Here is a 19201-nt window from a genome sequence, read left to right as displayed (position 1 = left end):
GATTTGAATTGCGCTAATGAAATGCTTTTTAAATTTGTGGCTGAAGCAGAAGAAATATATTCGTTAACTGCGTTAACATATAATGCACATCAACTGCTTCATATAGTTAAAAGCATATATAACTGGGGCCCTCTGTATTGTCATTCGAGCTATGCCTTTGAAGCTGCTAATCATAAATTATTAAAATCAATTCATGGGGCTAAAGGAGTGATTTCTCAAATAATAAGATATGAAAGCATTGAACGAACCATACAAATTCTGGAAAAAAAAATTTATTCAGAATATCCTGGAATATCAATGTTTTTTTGTGAGAATCTCATATCATCGCTAGTTCAAAAAGCTTACAAAGTATCCAATATTACGTATATAAGTAAAGTACAAGTAGTTTCTGAATATTTAATAAATGCACACAATATACCAAAAAATTCCAAAGTTTATCACAAGATCGTTTATGGAGGTTCCTTATTTATGACGTCAAAGAAGAAAAATAAACGATCTTGCAATTATTACGCGCAGCTAACAAATGGGAAATTCGTTGAATTATTACATTTTATTATTAACGTTGAAGCACACACTGAATGGACAATATGCCGTGTTATTAAAACAAAAACTAATAAATATGCGAATATAATCAGAGAAGTATCTGAAATGTCTGATGAAATATGTATAAAAACACATGATATTCATAAAACGTGTGTATTCATTCAAGCAGGAGATGTAACTTACATAATTCCAACAGCAAATCAGTTATTCTATTAGTTGTTTGTTATAAATGTATATACTTATATAAAAATAAAAATAAATCGTTACTACATAAAAAACAGTATTGTTACAAGAAAGCATTTTCTATGTATTTTAATATGAAATAAATATTTTTTTAACCGACAAACTATTTTTTTGTTATTTGTAGCATAATCGATTATTGTTAATAGTATGAATGATAAATATATTTTAATTTAAGATAATTTGTTTATATTTTTGTGATATAATTATGTAACTGATGTTTCTTGTAATCACGTGAGTACTCACGTGAGTAATCACGTGAGTACTCACGTGAGTAATCACGTCATGAATTGATCGATACACTCACGTGAGTACTCACGTTAGTAACCACGTGAGTAATCACGTGAGTACTCACGAGAGAACTCACGTGAGTTTTTTCAGCAGGGACCCGACCGCTCGAACTTTTACGACCCAAAGCGCTGAGAAAATTTCGGGCGGGGCGGAAATCGGGAGATGTTATCTGCCTACAGCCGCGCACGTGTACAGAAAATCGGTATGCTTTCCCTCTTGTCCCTCAAATAAATATTCAAACCACTCTACCTTCGCTGTTATATAGCCAAAAATAGAAATTTTCCTCTGCATATTCCTCCTTTTTCTCACAAATAGTTGCTTAATTATTAAGAATTATTATTAAAAATTAACATTTTAAGTTAATCAATATTCTACTTTAAAACATTAAGCCACCTTTAATCTAATTAAGACCAATTTATGAATTCTAATTATTTAGTTAACCTAGGCATAATGTTAAAAATGAGTTAATTACAAGTATTGTATAAAGCATACTGAAAATTAGCTAAACCTTATCATACAAAACCCATATAACAACAATAAGGTAATAATTTCCAAATTCATTGTTAGTTTATAAACAAACGATATGAAAATTTTAAAGACCTCAACACATCAGAAGTTATATCAGAACATCTAAAGGTTTAGCAGTTTATTATTATTAATATTATATTAAATCAATTTTTATTTTATCAGTAGCAACTATTTGTTATAATACTTATTGTAAATTATTTATAAGTTAGAAAATAGACTGCGTAAACGGACTGAGCACCTCAATAAATATTACTTGTGATCATTAATGATTAATTAAATCATTCGTCTTTCACTAAGAAGGGGAATGGCGTGTAAAACGACGGATAAGTGAATGCGATTTTTCTTCGAAAACTATCTACGACACATAAACATTCGTAATTAGGAATATTATAACCAAATTTTATACAAGATTGTTTTAGCAACATTTCCTTAAAAAGCAAATATTAAATAAATATTCTATTTTCAATATTTATAATTTCTTTTATTAGAGTCTGCACTTGAATTTAATTATTTCGGTTAATCAAGATAATAGTCGAAACTGTTTAACTAATAATAACAAACTAATTTATGAAGCTATATTGTTTAAACAATCTTTTATAAAAATTCATTTTGTCAATTGTAAATGGCACAAGCGTCGCCATCTGTCTCGGGGACAGAGAACCTCTTTTGGCCTCTCCCCCGGAAAATTTAGTTAGAGTAGGGGGTCTCCAGACCCAAGCGTAGGAGGAGCCCTCGAGGAAACTCTTTCCATTGGAAAATCCTCCGAAAATCTCTCGAAGAGGGAAATCGAGGGATGGGCCAAAGGTTATGAGTATCCTCGAGTCGCAACTCAAAATCACTCCGGTCCCGGCTCCCGCCCGGTAAACAAACTACTCGCGCTTAGTCCGCATTTTTATTCAATTACGACTTCGGTCCCGGCTCTCAGTCAGCTCGGAAGCAACAAACGCGCTTAGTCCGCATCTACATATTTTTAACAACGCGCTTAGTCCGCATTTCTCTTTTTTACTTATATTTCAAACGCGCTCAGTCCGCAATATACTATTCGTGTATTTAGAAACAAAAATCCTTTTTTTCATTTATATAAACAATTTATAAACTCTACAAAACGTCTCAAATTAATTATTCATTTCTATACCTCTCAAACCTATCGGTCCAAACGACATACAAAATTCGATATACTACAACTCTGTGTGAGATTACTACAAGGTTTTACTTCAGCAGTCCACGGTCCAAGGATAAAAAAAAGTAAGTAACTAATTATACCTACCTCTATCTATACTAAAAAACTTTCTTTTTTTGCATTCACCACTGTGTGAATTAAAATCATTTTCTAACAGCTAGAAAGTAGGAGCCAAGTGTCGGTTGGCTAATAAATCAGTTTCATTACTAGTGCTGCGAACTTTAACAAAAATTCTATAGTAATTATATTCACACTGCCGATCAGGATACTTATCCTGTTAATCACAGTGCTGAATATAAACACTCAAACCGTGAATATTTTTTTTTCCTTTTGCATAATACTATACTAATCTAGTGACTGTTCAGGACTTGTGCCTGTTTAGCAGTCACTCCAAAGTTAGTCAAATTTCTAAAATAAAATCATCCAATAAAATCCCTTATTTTGTGTGCGTAATTTTAATCCTCTCTTAAAAAAATGATGGACTTGGTTGTGAAGCCTTTAATACGTAATTCTGATTGGTTGCTATGGTCGGTTGCCTAGGTAACAGATGAGAACCCGCACGCTTTAAATTCATAACCCTCATAACAGTCATAACCCTGGTAGAAATTTTTCAGGTGTTTAAAATAAAATGAAATGAGGTTAAATAGTATGAAATCTGAATAGCGGATTCAGAAAAAAATATATGCAATATTACCAACAAAAAATCTTGATAAATTAATCATTACCAAAAGTGTAGTATTGAAACATGTGCATTGAAAAGTGTCACCCTAACCCTATTTGAAGTAGGTAATAATGTGTGTGTGTGTATGTTATTTAGTTTTTTTTAAATATAAGTGAGAAGTGCAATTAAAAGAATAAAAAGTATAAAGATATATTGTGTCTCCGTGCCCAAAGTCGCCCACGGTGAGGTTTAAGAAGTGAATTTAAAGAAAAGTTCAGTATCCGAGTCAGTGAATTTGAGTTTATCACTACAATGCCCTTTAAATTTTAAAATATGTAATCTAGATAATTGAACTGTTTTCATTCATATTTTCACACCAACGGCAATGTGAATTTTTTAATTTAGCGGCTCACATTTTGCTTATAGACAGTCACGCAGTAACTAATATCTCTAGCACATTGTATTTCCGGTTTCCAGTGTATTTTTACCTGGACAAAATGATAAATATTTTGGCTTTTTTGTTAAGGCATTAATGAGAATATTTACTTTTAATAGTTGTGAGAGATTTTGAGATTTTTCCATTACATTGCATTTGCTCTCATTTAAAAACTAATTTCTAGAAAGCTCATTTTTTGCATATATATTTCTGTTTTAGTTGTGAAAATATTTAAAGTTGAATTGACCTTAACTGAAATACTTTTGATTTCGACTTCAACACCCATGATAATTATTTAGTCGTATAAGTTATTCACATCAGTGTCGGAATCGAAATAAAAAGTATTTCAGTTAAGGTTAATTGAACTTTGTATATTGTTTCATTGACACAAAATAAATCTATATGTAAAATATGCGCTCTCTAGACCCGTTAGTTTTCGAATGAGAGCAAATGCAAAAATAGAGAAATAGGCATCGATCTCAAAATCTCTCACGACTGTTAAGAGTTAAAATTCTTATTAATGTCTTGACAAGAAAGGCAAAATATTTATCACTTTCTTCATGTAAAAATACACTGAAAACCAAAAATACAATGTGCTAGAGATAGTATTTACTGCGTAATTGCCTATAAGCAAAATGTGACCCGCCAAATTAAAAAATTCACATGTGCCTCAATGTGAAAATATGAATGAAAACAGTTAAATTAAAATCATCTGGATTACATGTTTTTATAGGTAGCATATCAAGTATCTGTGTAAAATTTCAATTGCCTAGCTTTTTTACAATGCAAATGAATAGGGTTGTAATAATAGGCTTATATTCACTGACTCTTCTACTGAACTTTTCTTCAAATTCACTTCTCAGACCTTAACGACAACGACTTTGGGCGTTGTTAATATATTTATATTAAAAGTATTACAGAATATGGTAACATATGGTAGGTAATATGGTAAAAATATTAGCAGAAATTAGTGTACCCAAAACTTATGTTGTTTTTTCTACCAGGGTTATTAGACATAGATAGAATAAGGAGCGCGCGAAGCGCGCCTTCATTCCTAGTAAAAATAAATTTAGCATTCTATCCGCTCTAATAACTACTCCCGAATCACACCACACGCGACAGCTCATCCTTACCTATTTGCGGCAACGCAAGGGTAAAAAGGAGCGACACACTTCTTAGAAATTTTCTACCGAGACTATTTTTAAGATTAAAACGAACGGATTTGGTTCGAAAGGACTAAATCCGACGTGACAATAATATGGTATTCCGACGTTTGCAACTAGACTTTTTATAGCACTGAATGAGCCGCTGCTGTGCATCTTAACACGTATTTGCCTGTAATCAAATTTTATGATCTTTTTATATTTAATAACTTGGGCCTCATGATTAAAAGCTCGAGCATCCGGAGCTATGATCCATTCGGCACTGTCGCAGCTTACTTCTTTTTCAAGCAAACTTACCCAACTTTCTCTATATGCAGTCTTGGATTGAAAATCTGAATGGTGTTGATTTTACAATCCATGCTCATGGTAGCCGTAATGTTATGCATAGTTGTGTTCATTATGCCATCATCGGCATAAAGACCACCGATTGCGGAATAAGAATAACTGAAATTTCTTGTCAGCTCTTTTATAAAAATCGGCGCTGTAACTCGAATTGTCGATTGCTCCACGAAAGTAACAATAAAATCTCCGTTTCTCTCCATGTATTGAGCACCATCAACTCGTCCATTCGTCAGGTTAATAGGAATGGAATAATTTACAAAAAATATTTTCTGCAGAAAAAGCGTTTAGGTATAAGGATTATAGAGATGCAAAAGGTAATAAATATAAGATAAAGTCTTTCGATAATTAGAATTACATTAATATTATTAGTGTTAAAAAAAACATAAAATTAAGAATTTATTCATGTACTTACTTCTGAGCAAAGGAATATTGAGCACACAAAATTAAAGCGAAAATAATTGCTGGCCAATACATTTTGAATAAAAAAATAAATACAAACTACCGCAAAGACAAGCTTCAAAATCCGAGTACACTTGAACTCTAAATCACGCAAAAATTTAGTATACGCTTATATACTTTATCGCTTTTAAACGTTAGTTCACAAACCGTCTTCGTGCTAGCAAGTAAATAAAAGCCAAAATTTATCTATACTCAATACTTCTATTATAATACACATAACACATACACAAATATAAAAAATGTGATATAGTATTTAAATAGTATCTATCAAACCAGGAAAGTTACATTTATGGAGTTTCGAAACATTGAAAAATATTTACAATATTTTACAATTATTGGCCCACAACTAATCATCGAGAATTCCTATCGAAGAAATAATGTAATATATTTTACTTTGATTCATCAGTTTAACACTATATTGCTGCATTCCAATGTAAACCATGTGTTAAAATCTTCGATTTTTTAACTATTCTGAAATTTATAATTTATGGTGTTTATTGTTAAACAATTTTTTGGATAGAAAAAAAGAGGAAACATGTATTTGCTGTACATATTTATACATAGTGGTATTGAAAAACAAATTTGATTAGATATGTTAAATTTTTATTTCAAAGTGTAACACATCGTATGAGTGGATTTTATAAGGATGGCAGCTTTTTAACAATATGATTCTAGAGTTCTTTTGCTACTAACAGCATTCTGAATGATTTCCTCATTTTGATTTTGTAAATTGAAGTAACATGATTTTATTTCTTTAAATCTATAATATACTCGTGAAAAAATTCAATCATCATACACGAAAAGTGTTTGTCTGAAATAATAATTTTACAATTTATTCTGGAAATGCGATGCAATGAAAAAAGTTTTTTTACTGCGTGGATGGACAAAAATATCTGCTTTGTTTTTGCAATCTGTGACAAATTGGCAACCAAAAACCATATGCAAAAAATCATACATGTCACTTTCTATATATACGAAATGTATAATAATTCAGCTATTATTAATTATAATCTAGATGAATAATATATTTCAAAACTATTGTCCACCATGTTTACTGGAGTTTCAAATTATTACTATTATTATTCAGTGATCTAGCATCTATGGTGCTTTATGCATTAATACACTATACAAATACTGTACTTCTAAATTTGGGGTTCTCTTTGGCAAAATAAATGTTGTTCATCAAGTTCATTTTTAAATTATTTTATTTTATTAATAACTGTATCAGATATTTTTGTCGGTTTACGATGCCTTAAATATAATAAATTTCAATGAATTATATTAAAATAAATAAAAAAGTAAGAATAATGATTATAATAAAATTCTAAAATATTTTTATGAGCAATATATTCGCACTAATTCGTATTTACATGACTGTAATAAACAAAATTTTCATCTCTCCCTGCAATCATTGTACAAACAATATATTTATTTAGAGTTGGCTTTGTTTACTTTTTCGAATTAACTTATGAAAACAATGGCACTGTACAATTTGCTACAAACTCAACGATTAATTTAAAGCATTTACAACTATTTGCAGTAGTATATGACAATAATAAAAAAGGTTGATTGTTAATCATAACCAATAATTATCCCAGTAATAATAGCACCTTCAAAGAAAGTTATACTTGATTTTCGTACTAATTGTCTATTTATCGTCGAATCGTCATTCTCACACACGTGACCACTACATTACATTGTAGTATTTTTAAAAAACTAGTCTGTACAACAAGACATTAAAATATTATATTTATGTAACACCTAAATTAAGTCTGCGCCGAGCCGTAAGTACCAATTGGTGGTCGATACTGTTTCGGAAGAGTCATAATCTGTAGGCTGTTAAATGCATATTTTCGCACCCCAATGTTCTTCCACGTGTTTTCTCTTCGACATCCCTCGCTTTAGAAAAAAAATAATATTCATCATTTTAGTCACAGTCTTAATTTATAAACAAATTTATATCATGTTACGTTTTTATCAAAATTTTTTACCTTCGCATACAGTCCAGAGCTCTAATTAATTCATGTTCAGCCAGATGATACTCTGTTGCAAGAATGTTAACTTGCTCTAAAGTAATGGACATGCCAGTGCGATCCTTTGCGCTTTTGCAGCTCGTAAATCTTAACCCTCGCATACGTCTGCATATCTGTGAAGATAATTGTAATATCTCCACATTCTTGTTTACTTTCGCTTGAACTGAAGATTTTAGATTGATCATCATGTCGGCCAAAGTTTGATTAAGAGCCGATCGTGTTCCAACTACAAATAATGATACAAGACATAAATCATAACAAAAAAATAGGTTCAGCACAATTATATTAATTTTGATCATTCAATTCCGAATAAACTTACATCTTGCGGACGCAGGTTCAGTTGGTAGATTTAACTTCTTAAATCTTAAATAATACTCATTTAGTCGGTCAAAGTTATCCACATTACTTTTTTCTTGAGATTTTGTTGTTCCAAGGCTTTCGGCTAGAGAAGCCATTTCATTGATTCCGATATTGAAAAATACGGGCGTCACGTTGAAAGAGAGAGTTTGCTTGGAAGAGGGTACTAACGGAAGTAAGGAATATATGGCATCTGGCACAGGAAGAAGCACCGTCAAAGCAGTTCGTGATCCGATCACTCTGGGCGACGGAAATTGTGTGGCTTTTGATTTCCCATCTACTCTGCTGAAATTAATTCATAATTGTATTGCATAAATCATGGTTTTATGAAGTTTTAAAAATGTTGAATTGTTTTTGAAATATTTCAAAACAGAATTTTAAAAGTCTAGTTTTGTTTTATACCTGGTATGGATGCCGCACCGTGACAAAGTAAAGGTGACTGTATGCATGTCTTCAACAGCAACAGCCATATCCCCCCACATATCAATTTCATCACCGTAGTAACTTAATAAGCCCTCAAAGGACACAAGTGGACCCAGTGTTGTTAAGATCAGTAAAAACATGGGATCAGGTCGTTGACACCAAAGTTTTGCCATCAAACCAGATACTAGAGCCGTCAGCTATATAATATAAACAAATAATTTGAATAAATTAGTTATTATTAAAGCAATAAAAGTTGAAAAATAATTTAAATTAATACCGCTTGACTGAAGCACACATCTCGACGATATCGAACATTGCACACACGAATGGCTGTTTTAGTATCCTCTTGCACTCTAAAAACTGAGTGTGTTAGCCGAGCTGTCTTTAACAGGCCGTCCATGGCTTGGCGTAGTTTTTTCATGCTCGGCCTTAATTCACTCGTCCAGTCGACGATCGAGGCAAAGTCCAGACCTTCCGTAAATTTATTCCTTTGGTTGGAATTACTCTTTATCACTCGCGTCATGGAGTCCATAGCTTGGCACACTTTATCGGAAGACGTATTACAATAAATCACAGTTGCCCCTATGTAAAGCGTGCATGTTCCATGAATATGAATTAACAAATTAAAATAGTATGCAAGAAGATTGTGAATTTTTATGAGTAAACAATTTCTGTATTGTGTTTCTGGATAAAAATAAAAAAAGAACGTATGTAATGAAATGTGCGTTTAACTTGTGCATCGACCATAAGAACACGTATTTTTAGAAAACTCTAAAATTTACATTTATAGCACTATCAGTGAACTCAACGAAGAAGTTTTAATTAGATTTTGTCATTGGGAATGCCTATATATTTGCCACCAATGAAACAAAATTATCGCAATTAACTGATCTTTTCAAGTGTTTACAAGCATGCAATATCAACAAGTAATATTTACCCCTTTCACAATCTATATTACAACGTCAATTATCAATAATTTACATACCTTCTTTGGCCTTAGAGGCAGCAGAATTCTGCTTATCAGTCCCGCTCTGTTGCGCCCCATTTTCTAGTAATTTGCTCGCTTCTTCACTCTTGATTCCGTTCTTCGGTTGAATCGTCACTACTGCAGTAGCGTTACCCCTGTTATTGGCCAGACAACTCTTCAGCGTCTGATTTCTATCTATACCATTTTTATTACGCAATCTCACCGCAGGACTGCTGCAACGTCCACAAAGGAACTTCACTTTTGATACGAGGCACATAACGCTCGCCTCAATATTCAGCTGTGTAAGATCCCAGGGCTCGGGTTCATCGGTTGGCTTGTAATAATTGGCTGAGGGAGAATTGCACATCTTTTGTGTATCAAGGAAGCGTTTGCTCAAGTCCAAGTCATTGACACGATCGAATTCAGCTTTTTCTTCGTCCTCGTTATTGTGGTTATTGTTGTCTTCGCCATTGAGGTTTTCTTTGTCGACAGTCTCGGTTGTATCAGTCTCTTTAGGTTCGTCCTCGACCTGCATTTTATGATATTATGAAATTGTGTAAGCGTTTACAAAAAAAGTGAATCTTACCTCTGGGAATATCACGAAATTCTCATCAGTCTGCTGTTTCTCCGTATTACTATTAATCTCATTATTCGCTGCGAAACTGACATACTTGCTTTTCGCGCTTTCCTTCGCCCAAATGTCTTGTACACATTCAGGAGTGTCTGGCGTTACGAATTCGTCGAAATCTGGACTTCTTAAATCGAAATTCAGTTGCTGCGTGATTCTCTTGTACGGGGAAAGCGATTGATTGACTTTAAAGTTAAGGGTAAGCGAGTCATCGTTATTTATGTCCTCCTGAACCTTGGCTACTTTATGCTCTTCCAAAAACGTAAGCGCCTCCTCTACCAGACCGGGATCCCAAAGGCTGAGAAGTATACGAGTCTTTGAGACCATATCCTCGCATATGGGTAGCATACCACTAGTCTGTTTTTCCTTCGCCAGTTTCATAAGTGACCGCATCGCTTCCACTACGTCTCGGCGAAGTTGTTTGATGGCTTGGATCGCATCGTGGGCCATTGAGATCTTTGACGTTCCCTGGTACAGCTGAGTACCTCGTACTGGAGATTCTTTCAATGCTTGCACTAACCTGTGTAAACAGAGCAGAAGTTAAGTTAATGTTTGAAAGTTTAAATCAAAGTTTAGCAAAAATATTTACGCACCTTAAAAGACCGCCGTTTTTATTTTTGTGAGAATGAGCAGTAAAAGCCCCGACACTCATAAAATCGTAAAGTCCGCATTTGTTCAAGGTATCGTTATGGACCCACATTCTTTGTAAATGCAAATTAAGAGGTGCAAACTCCAACGATCTCTCGTTCTTCCGTGACGATTGTTTAAAGTAGCTCCCTGTATAAGACATTTTTCGTGCAGCAGAGGTATAAGCATAATATGTACTTTAACGAATTTTCAATTTCTACCTTTAAAGGCGGCAAGATTCTCTTTGGCTTGAGAATAAGAATGTAAAAGGTGCAAATGCCGATCCAGAAGCTCTACTTGTTTGGTATGCCAAGGTTCCCTCAACTCGCCCATGCCGGCCACTTCTTGCAAAAGCTCCTTTTCTTCTTGAATCCAAATTCCTCTGCAAAATATTTTCCCCTCAAAATTAGCATTTGGTTTATAATTCAAAACAAAGAAGTGGTAAGTGCAAACATTGAACGTACAACAGTTGCTGGGGAAATTGAAAACACAATTTGCTTTCGGCCATTGTCTCGTGAACGCAGATATCACCACCCAGACCAGAATGAAATCTGCAAACATCGCGAGAGAATTGCAATAATTGGTAAAAAAAAATTAATCGATTGTCCGTTTCACGAAACGCGCAACTCGAGCTTACCTGTACGTCTGGATATGCGGATTGGCAAATAGAAGTTTTAATTGTCCCTGATGCGGGAGTTTGATTTTCGTACCCAATCTCGGAGGAAGCGACTGTGAACGCCTATGACAATACATTTGATTGGCGGTACTTGGCACATTTCTGGAAGGCGTACTCTCAGTACTGTTTCCCTTATCTTCAGCTTCCAGGTTCCACACGTTGATCGTGAGAAAGCCCACCGTCGTGGCCTTTGCCGATTTTAGCGGGATCCTCAATCTGCAGCAATGTCGAATCAATAAATTAGCTAAGAACTTGCGTTGAGATTTGAAAAAAAAGATGAACAAGACCTACCTCGGCGTGTCCTGGACGGCGCTGAAGGTCATGATGGCACTGCCGATCGGCGTGGCCGTCTGGCTGACCCGCTCCCTGACGTCGTAGGCGGTGATGCGGAGCCGACACTCGGCGCTGATGCCATCGCTCGCCCGGAAGCTCACCGTCGTGAAGAAGCCCGGATTGCTGCTCTTCTCCACGACCTCGGTGCGCGCGTACTTGACCCACGTCTTGGCGTGGCAGGTCTGCACATCGACCTCGAGCACGGGGTTCGGCGGCCGGCCGTGACCGTCGCACAGCAGGTTGTCGCACGCCAACGAGATCTCGCACATCGGTATCTCCGCGGGATCTGCTGAGCAAGAGCGCATTTCGGTCAGGGGCTCGCTTAGGCCTACTGACGGGTACTGCCTTAACGCTATGGGTAGGAACGGAACTGAGCTGCCGATTAGTTGAACTGAAGCAAGAGTACACACAGGGCATCTTTTTATAACAGAATTTAATGTGTTTCGATGCATGGGATAACACTGATGCTTTTTGTAGGGTTTTCAAATCATTATATCCTACAATTTTTAAAAAGCGCATGTTGTAATGTCAGTCCTCTCGATACATTTAATCGATGAAATTGTCTTTGGTATATACATCATGAAGCAATAAAAGCGTGTAATAGCGTCATAAACCCGCTGCTGTCACCTACCGATCTAAGTGAAAAACGTTATAGCTCCGGCTCTATACAGTGAGTCCAACGTATAAAACGGCTCTTTATGAATTTTATTCAACAAGTTATGGCAAGTAAAATCGTATACGATGCAATGGAGCCTTGAGTGCTCTCTTGTAATAATTTACACGCCCATAATTTTTTAACGCCTTCGACTTGAGCAGTTGTCATAACTTTCGAAACAGAAGAGTCTATAACATAATTCTTCCACCTTGAGAACCCTCCGACTTGAAATTCACAAGTGCTTCTATACATAGAGACAACGCGACCGTGAGTCTGGTCACATAACATACACAAACATACAATCCATTTTCTCGAACGCGTGACATGACAAACCTGTGGTAATGCCGCGCTTGAGCCTGAGCATTTGAATGTCGGTGTCGTGCTTATGGCCACTTGTAGCTTCCATCCTCTGCCTGAGCGCCAACAGCTGACTGCGCATGCAATCGTAGCTGGCTAACTGCAGAGCTTGTAGCCAGCTGTCCCTCTCCTCTGAGGAATTGGCACCGAGTTGCTGATAGACTCCACCGTCGAACACTGCAATTGGAGACGAGTGTGAGCATTAGAGGTCGTTGGTTATTGTATTAGAGAGTAGTCGTTTTTATTTTTGGAATCCTCGACCGCACAGCAGCGCTCGTGAAAGTGATGAATTGCGCGAGCGCTGCTTTAATTGATTCGCATTTTTTTATGGATTCTGCAGAATATGGATGCGTATCCAGGAGGAATATTGAATTTCCACGCGTCGGGCAAATTTTTCTTTGAAAAACGATGCTGTACGTCCGTCGTCGCGCTTGCTGTGTGTACATTCGAAAGAAAGCCGTTGCGAGAGCATTAATATGCTCATCAGCAACGTCAGTCGACTATATACGACCAGCACTAAGCGTGTAAACACAGTTAGCTCTCGGCGACTTTTGAATTACTATGCGCGACAGTGTGTCAGGCTGCGATTTTTTTGAGCGAGGGATATCCCACTTTTTACAGCCTGTCGCCGGCTTCTGCGCTGACCGCGGAAGTGCCTAATCAGCAGTGTGTGCGCCAGGCACAGCGATAATTGGCCACATGCACGCGTCGCTGTTATAAAGACTCGCTTGTCTTCAAAATTTACATCGATGTGCGAGCCAGTATCAAAAGTGATCGTTTATTTTTCAAATAAGAGCTTACCTATGCTGAAGCCATAAGGAATCTGATTGGTCGGCTGCTCGACGCGCACGGAGAACTGCTCGAGGATGATGACGCCGAGGGGCTCGGACCACTGCTCCCTCGACTTGAAGTAAAACAAGAGGTTGCCCCGGAGTCTGCACCAGCGCTCGAGGCTTACTGCGAGTCAAATCGAAGAGGTTCGATTAGAAGAATCAGCCGTTGCGAGCGAGTGCGCCAATGCGCGCCTCTCGTCGTCGCTTTGTGTCAACGTTGTGAAAACAGATTTACGGTGATGTTGGGTGAACGAGGCTGACTATAGATGCGTATACATATGAGGGAAAGAGAGAAAGAGGGAAGGGGACGAGTCACTGCGCGTATGCGAGCGAGCGGGATATTCTTTATCTCTGGTTTCAGGGACGTCAGGGGGGTGATGATGATGCTTTTGCGGCTTGTACACTACGCTCGGTTGACGCAGATTACAGGCTTGTGGAAAATAATAGCTGGGGCGTATATAGATGCAGAGGAATGATTTTTTATACCGAAGTGCCATAATTCGAGCTGACGTGAGAAAGCGTCTACGTTATACATCTCCTATAGTTACTTATAGGAGGCGGAAAATTCCGAGGAATTCGCGCGTCTTATTGATCGAAATTCGGTATACAAGGGAGAAGATATTTTCACGTCAGCTGAAATTATTGACGAAGGAAGAAGGTCGGTTATTTCTTCTTGAAGCGATTCGCGGATTATAACTTCATCGCGATCAGATCCGCTTCGCTGATTCTATTTCATGCTCGAGCTAACTCCTCGGTCGCACTTGGTACACCTTCCAATGGAACCAAAAAAGTGCAAGTATAATGTATATAAATCGATCGCTTCAAGCAGACAACCGCACCTTTCTTCCTGAAAAATTTCCTCTATACCAGAGAGCACACACGACTACGTACACAACTGGAGGTAAAAACACTTCTACACTAAGAGCTGGTTATCAAAGTTAAAAAAAGAAAAGACAAACCCATGTGAGTTATAGAACAAAGAAAAAAAGTACAAGCTCGAACAAAGCATGCCTGTATAATATACTATACGTAATAAGCACAAGCATTCGCTAAACATATATATGATTTGCGCAGCACCACAACCGAAAACTACGTAAGCGAGCAGCAGGCCGCTTGTAAACTGTGGATTGTTATTGATGCGCGCGTGTACTCGCGCAAAATGAGCGCACATGGCTCGCGCGCACACGTTTATTGTATGCAGACTTTATCGAAGTTTATCGTTGTGTGCGTGGAGCTTGGCTGATACTGATGTTTGCTCGCGGGCTCTGTGCGGCGTGCGTGTATAGTTGTGAATATTTCACACGATCTTTTTAACCCCATGCCGTGAATGAGAGCGTGTGTTCGGCTCGACTCGCGTGTGCAGGCTGTGTGTGTGTGCGTGTGTGTGTGTTGCACTTGCGTTGTATTTATGTACAGCCGACGTATTTTAAGAACATGGAGAAATCGAGTCGACGCTGGATGTGAGTTTTTTTTCGTTTTTTTGTTATCAGTGGATGACGTACAGAGTGGGAGTGTTAGAAAACGCGCGAGATCGGAATTTATCCATGTTCTTGTGATCCGGTTTGTCGATAGGTATAAACGTACGAGTTTCATTCTATTGGCAAGCTACATTTTTCGCGTTACAAAAGAAACTTGCTAAAATACAAAACCTCACGAAAAGTCAGCAATCTATAAGAGACGTTCCAATCATCATCAACTGCATCATGAACTTACTTTTTCATTTCTTTGACGGCAAATTTTCTTTATGTGCGCTGTTTGTGTGTTACCAAACGTACGTTATTAAGTTTACTTCACATTTTATGTAGCTACAGGTCGTTCGAATTATCGATGTATTAAAAATAGGCTGCTGCACTTGGGGCAAGGCAAATATATGAAGCAAACTCGGCACGACTGTCGGTGACGGTTTTTCCTAAATACTGCAACCACGGAGGTGTTAAATCATAAACTCAGAGATGTGTTAGTATAGCGGAAGAGTCCAAGGGCTCGACGGTACAAGGACAGTGTCGAAGGGTGATATTGTCAAACCAAGGCATTTCTTTCAAGTAGTTTGAATTTTTTAGCGGCCATAGAACCAGAACTCATTGGAAGAAATATCAAGGTCTGTTAATGGTAAAATGCGCTCGATGGTACCTTTACTCGTGCTGGCTGAAACGCAACTGAAGTCTCGCAGAGTCTTATGTGTTTTTCCCTTTTGTTTTTTGCTGTCAAGTTTTTTACCTGTACCTGGAAATTTTACGGAGGTACTGATTGTTATTAGCCATGCCCCGTATATACAAGTTGATTAAAATTATAAGTTGATTAAAACACTTAAAAATTACGCGCCGATGACCGGGACTCCTTTTGTAAGTTCCCGCGTTATAAGGATTTTAAACTCATCAATTATGCTCCTACTTTACCAACATTTGCTTCTTACTAACATTATTTTTCATAAAAAAGATGTCACACACTCCAGAAAATAAAATAAGGTCAACAATCTACGAAAACAACCTTGATTATTTAAAATAAAAGCTTGATTAGATAAGAAATCAGTTTTTAGTTTCATAACTTCGTGTGTTAACTTTATGGTAGAAAAACACAAATTTCGTTAGAATGCAATTAATACATCGTTAATCGCCAATATTGTATTGGAAAATAAAAATGTTGGTCAAACAGGATTTTGGCTGCATCTACTAATTTCCATCGCGCGAAAAATCGACTTTATTCAAGTTAGCAAAAAATAATTGTGTTACTGCGATGGATTAATTGAGACAGTATGAATAAGAATATTGAGGTCAGAACAAGTACTTGATGGAATAAATTTACAATGCCACGTTTTCTTTCATGTCAAACGATTGACCTTTGAATCGTTTGACTTTGACTACCTCCACCAATCATTTATATTTATATATATATATATTTTTTTTACACATGTTCACTTCAAGCTCAAGACAAGAATTCTTTTCCATCAATATAGTTATAAACTCTCTTCTGATTGTATTAAATTTATCATCATTTACATTATCATATACTGAAACGAAAAATATACCATTGAAGCTCTTTATCTGGCACATCAACTTAATTTGCTTATAAAGTTGTACATCTACATTATTTTTCTAATTTACACTTGCAGAATTTGATCATTCATTTATGAATAAAAATACAAAAAATCTATAGATATTATTTTAAAATTTGAAATATCTATGCAAAACTGTATCAACAATGACATGCTGTATCAGTGTAGAATTTGTTCAGGATTGTTTGTGAGAAGTAAAATCTCTAGCAACTAACATGGAATAATCTAGTATAAATACAACATTGACTGCATAAAATAACATTGCTATTAAAAATAATACTGATAAAAAACTTACATTCTAACAATATTAAATATTGGAAGAATTATTCTAAAACATGAATTGTATAGAATTTCATTCGTGCAAAAAAACTATACTATTCACATAGCTTATTCTTAAAGTAAACTATAAAATTACTTCAATGTAATTACTGGTAATCAATCTTCAAACACAAAAATGTAAACATCTTATACAAATTTCTATAATATAATAAATAATTATCTTCTATTCCAATCACTGATATTCAGCTAGTAAAATAATTTAGACCTGCATTTCTCTTTTAAGAACGAGGCTTAAATGTTACTGAGCAAGGAACATGCAGCTGTCTTATTAACTAGACGATGTATGATTGGTGTACATCAAGTGAACGCATAAAGTAAGCATTCCTTAGATTCAAGATAATATATATCAAAGTACAGTGACTTACTCTCTGTTCTACGAAAGAAGCCCTCCTGACGCTCCCGTACATAAAGTATACCTTCCTTCTCAAATTTCTGGGAAGGCTGAGTGGCCAGGGTCATCAGCTCCTGCTTGTTAAACCTCATCTTGATAAATTTTACCACATCTTTTCAAAATCACAGTAGGGCATCTCTCTGAAAAATTATAAATCGGTTTAACAACACGCAAATTTGACCAAATTTAATCCTGCTTACTTTTATTCTACACTATAAATTAATATTCTCAATTTTGAATTTAAAAAATCTTTCTCTTAACAATTCTTCCTTCTTTTAGTCATCCTAGTCCATGCAATGAAGTAAAATGGCTTGAATAATAAAGTGTGGCAAGTGGTATTAATATTTGAAAAGGGTCAAGTCTCAAGAGAGCCACAAGCGAATCTGCAGAGCTAATAAGTTTAATACGTGTACCAAAATATACTAGTAGAATTAAAATTTCTATGACATCAAGTGAAATTGGTGCAAATGATTAAAAATAAAAACGCAAGGATCAATTTATCCTTTGCAAATACTATTATGTTCTATATACAGCTTTGTCAAAGTTCGATTTAAAAAAGGAGGTAATCTAAAAGAATCTTGCTGGTAAAATATTGGACTAAACTAATCAAATTATTACACATATTCTGTAGTAACGCGATTTATAGTTGCATGTACATACATATAGATAAGATAGGCCTGAGCCTTGAAAACAGATAAGTGTCACGCAAAATGTTTGAAAATATCAATTATGTCATAACTGAGATACAAATTCCTGTTACACACAAATCTTGAAACTCAGACAAGCCAGTCAAAACTCTTATCTCCTCCCAAACAGTGCTTAAGTTAAAAATATCCAAAGAAAAACATACATGGCAGCACGGTATAAGAGGCAGTGCACAGTTTGAAACAACCTTTCCCGCACTGTTGACACAACACACCCAAAGTTGACTCAACATTCCAAATGTTGACCAAACAATCAGCAATGCAAAGCAACAATCCTACAGAAAAAGCAGAAAGTCAACCCACAAACCTTGTCAGTCCTCTTCCAAGTCAGCAGCAGCAGTGGCCCACTTAGTTGGCAGTTAGTAGTCAGAGTCAATCAGCTGGAAAGTGCATCACTGCCAGTGCGACATCGGCAGTAGCACATGGAAAACATTATTGGCACACACGTCCTCTCCCTTCCTGTCTCTCTCTCTCTCTCTCTCTCTCTCTCTCTCTCTCTCGCTGTCCTATCCTGTGTGTGTATACAAGTATATCCTCTCTCAGCGGCGAGACACTTTCTCGTCTCTGTCTCTCTTCCTCGTAGGCGGTTGTGGTCAGCTTAATACTCACTCGGCGGGACTCGGATCGCAGTTTCCAGGCAAGTTTAGGTACCTATACACACGAAGCGCGAGTCAGTCATCTTGAGCAGTTGAATTCCGAAGTAGGTAAAAGCGCGCAGAGAGGACCGTGCCCTCGCGGGGCCGGCCATAGTTTATTTATATTTCCCGAAGCAGAGGGCCCGCGAAGAGCTGAGCGGCCAGCCCGCGGCGCATCGATTCATGACGGCTTTTCCGCTCTGTCTCTCTCTCTCTCTCTCTCTCTCTCGCTCGCTCCGCTGTTGGCTCACGACTGTTGGGCGGTGTATTGTGTACGTATATGTATGCGGCGGTGTAGGCGCGATGTGGGAAAGCCGCCTAGTGTGGAATCCTCTCCGTTTTTGTGCC

The 19201-nt window shown here is 36.6% G+C and overlaps 3 protein-coding genes across 22 annotated transcripts in view; 1 reads left to right on the top strand and 2 right to left on the bottom strand.

Annotated features, from left to right (window-relative positions):
- LOC100116175 (exopolyphosphatase PRUNE1) overlaps positions 1 to 19201 on the top strand; it is a 62458-nt gene that overhangs the window by 22012 nt on the left and 21245 nt on the right. The window contains exon 1 of one of the 3 annotated variants that reach the window (XM_031924622.2): positions 1570 to 2847. The exons of 1 other annotated variant lie outside the window; for it this stretch is intronic. The gene's annotated coding sequence lies outside the window, so the exon portion shown is untranslated. Of the gene's footprint in view, positions 1 to 1569; positions 2848 to 18784; positions 18856 to 19201 lie in introns of those variants that run through there. One more of the 3 variants, XM_032595851.1, reaches the window with a different exon arrangement.
- On the bottom strand, positions 4880 to 6031 carry LOC116416384. Its single transcript, XM_031924652.2, has 3 exons — positions 5797 to 6031; positions 5340 to 5653; positions 4880 to 5214 (listed from the first exon to the last, which is right to left on the bottom strand). Exons 2-3 carry the CDS (start codon positions 5582 to 5584, stop codon positions 5055 to 5057), a joined length of 405 nt encoding a protein of 134 aa, XP_031780512.1. The 5' UTR covers positions 5585 to 5653; positions 5797 to 6031; the 3' UTR covers positions 4880 to 5054.
- On the bottom strand, positions 7031 to 18806 carry LOC100116145 (inositol polyphosphate-4-phosphatase type I A). 18 transcript variants are annotated; one of them, XM_001600639.6, is made up of 17 exons: positions 18526 to 18806; positions 17489 to 17654; positions 15863 to 15955; positions 13701 to 13856; positions 12876 to 13076; positions 11846 to 12173; positions 11516 to 11770; positions 11343 to 11429; positions 11100 to 11260; positions 10845 to 11028; positions 10210 to 10771; positions 9642 to 10152; positions 8934 to 9199; positions 8636 to 8853; positions 8196 to 8515; positions 7835 to 8102; positions 7031 to 7742 (listed from the first exon to the last, which is right to left on the bottom strand). In XM_001600639.6, the coding sequence occupies exons 2-17, from the start codon at positions 17604 to 17606 to the stop codon at positions 7610 to 7612; spliced, it is 3861 nt and encodes a 1286-aa protein (XP_001600689.2). In that variant the 5' UTR covers positions 17607 to 17654; positions 18526 to 18806; the 3' UTR covers positions 7031 to 7609. The 18 variants fall into 18 exon arrangements, with proteins under 18 accessions (XP_001600689.2, XP_008208183.1, XP_008208184.1 ...); XM_008209961.4 differs by having other exon boundaries at positions 8196 to 8518; positions 8934 to 9238; positions 11846 to 12278; positions 18526 to 18666; XM_008209962.4 differs by having other exon boundaries at positions 8934 to 9238; positions 11846 to 12278; positions 18526 to 18666.

Source organism: Nasonia vitripennis, chromosome 1 (assembly GCF_009193385.2).
Source record: "Nasonia vitripennis strain AsymCx chromosome 1, Nvit_psr_1.1, whole genome shotgun sequence".
Classification (NCBI taxonomy): Eukaryota; Metazoa; Arthropoda; class Insecta; order Hymenoptera; family Pteromalidae; genus Nasonia; species Nasonia vitripennis.
This window is presented reverse-complemented; position numbering and strand designations above follow the sequence as displayed.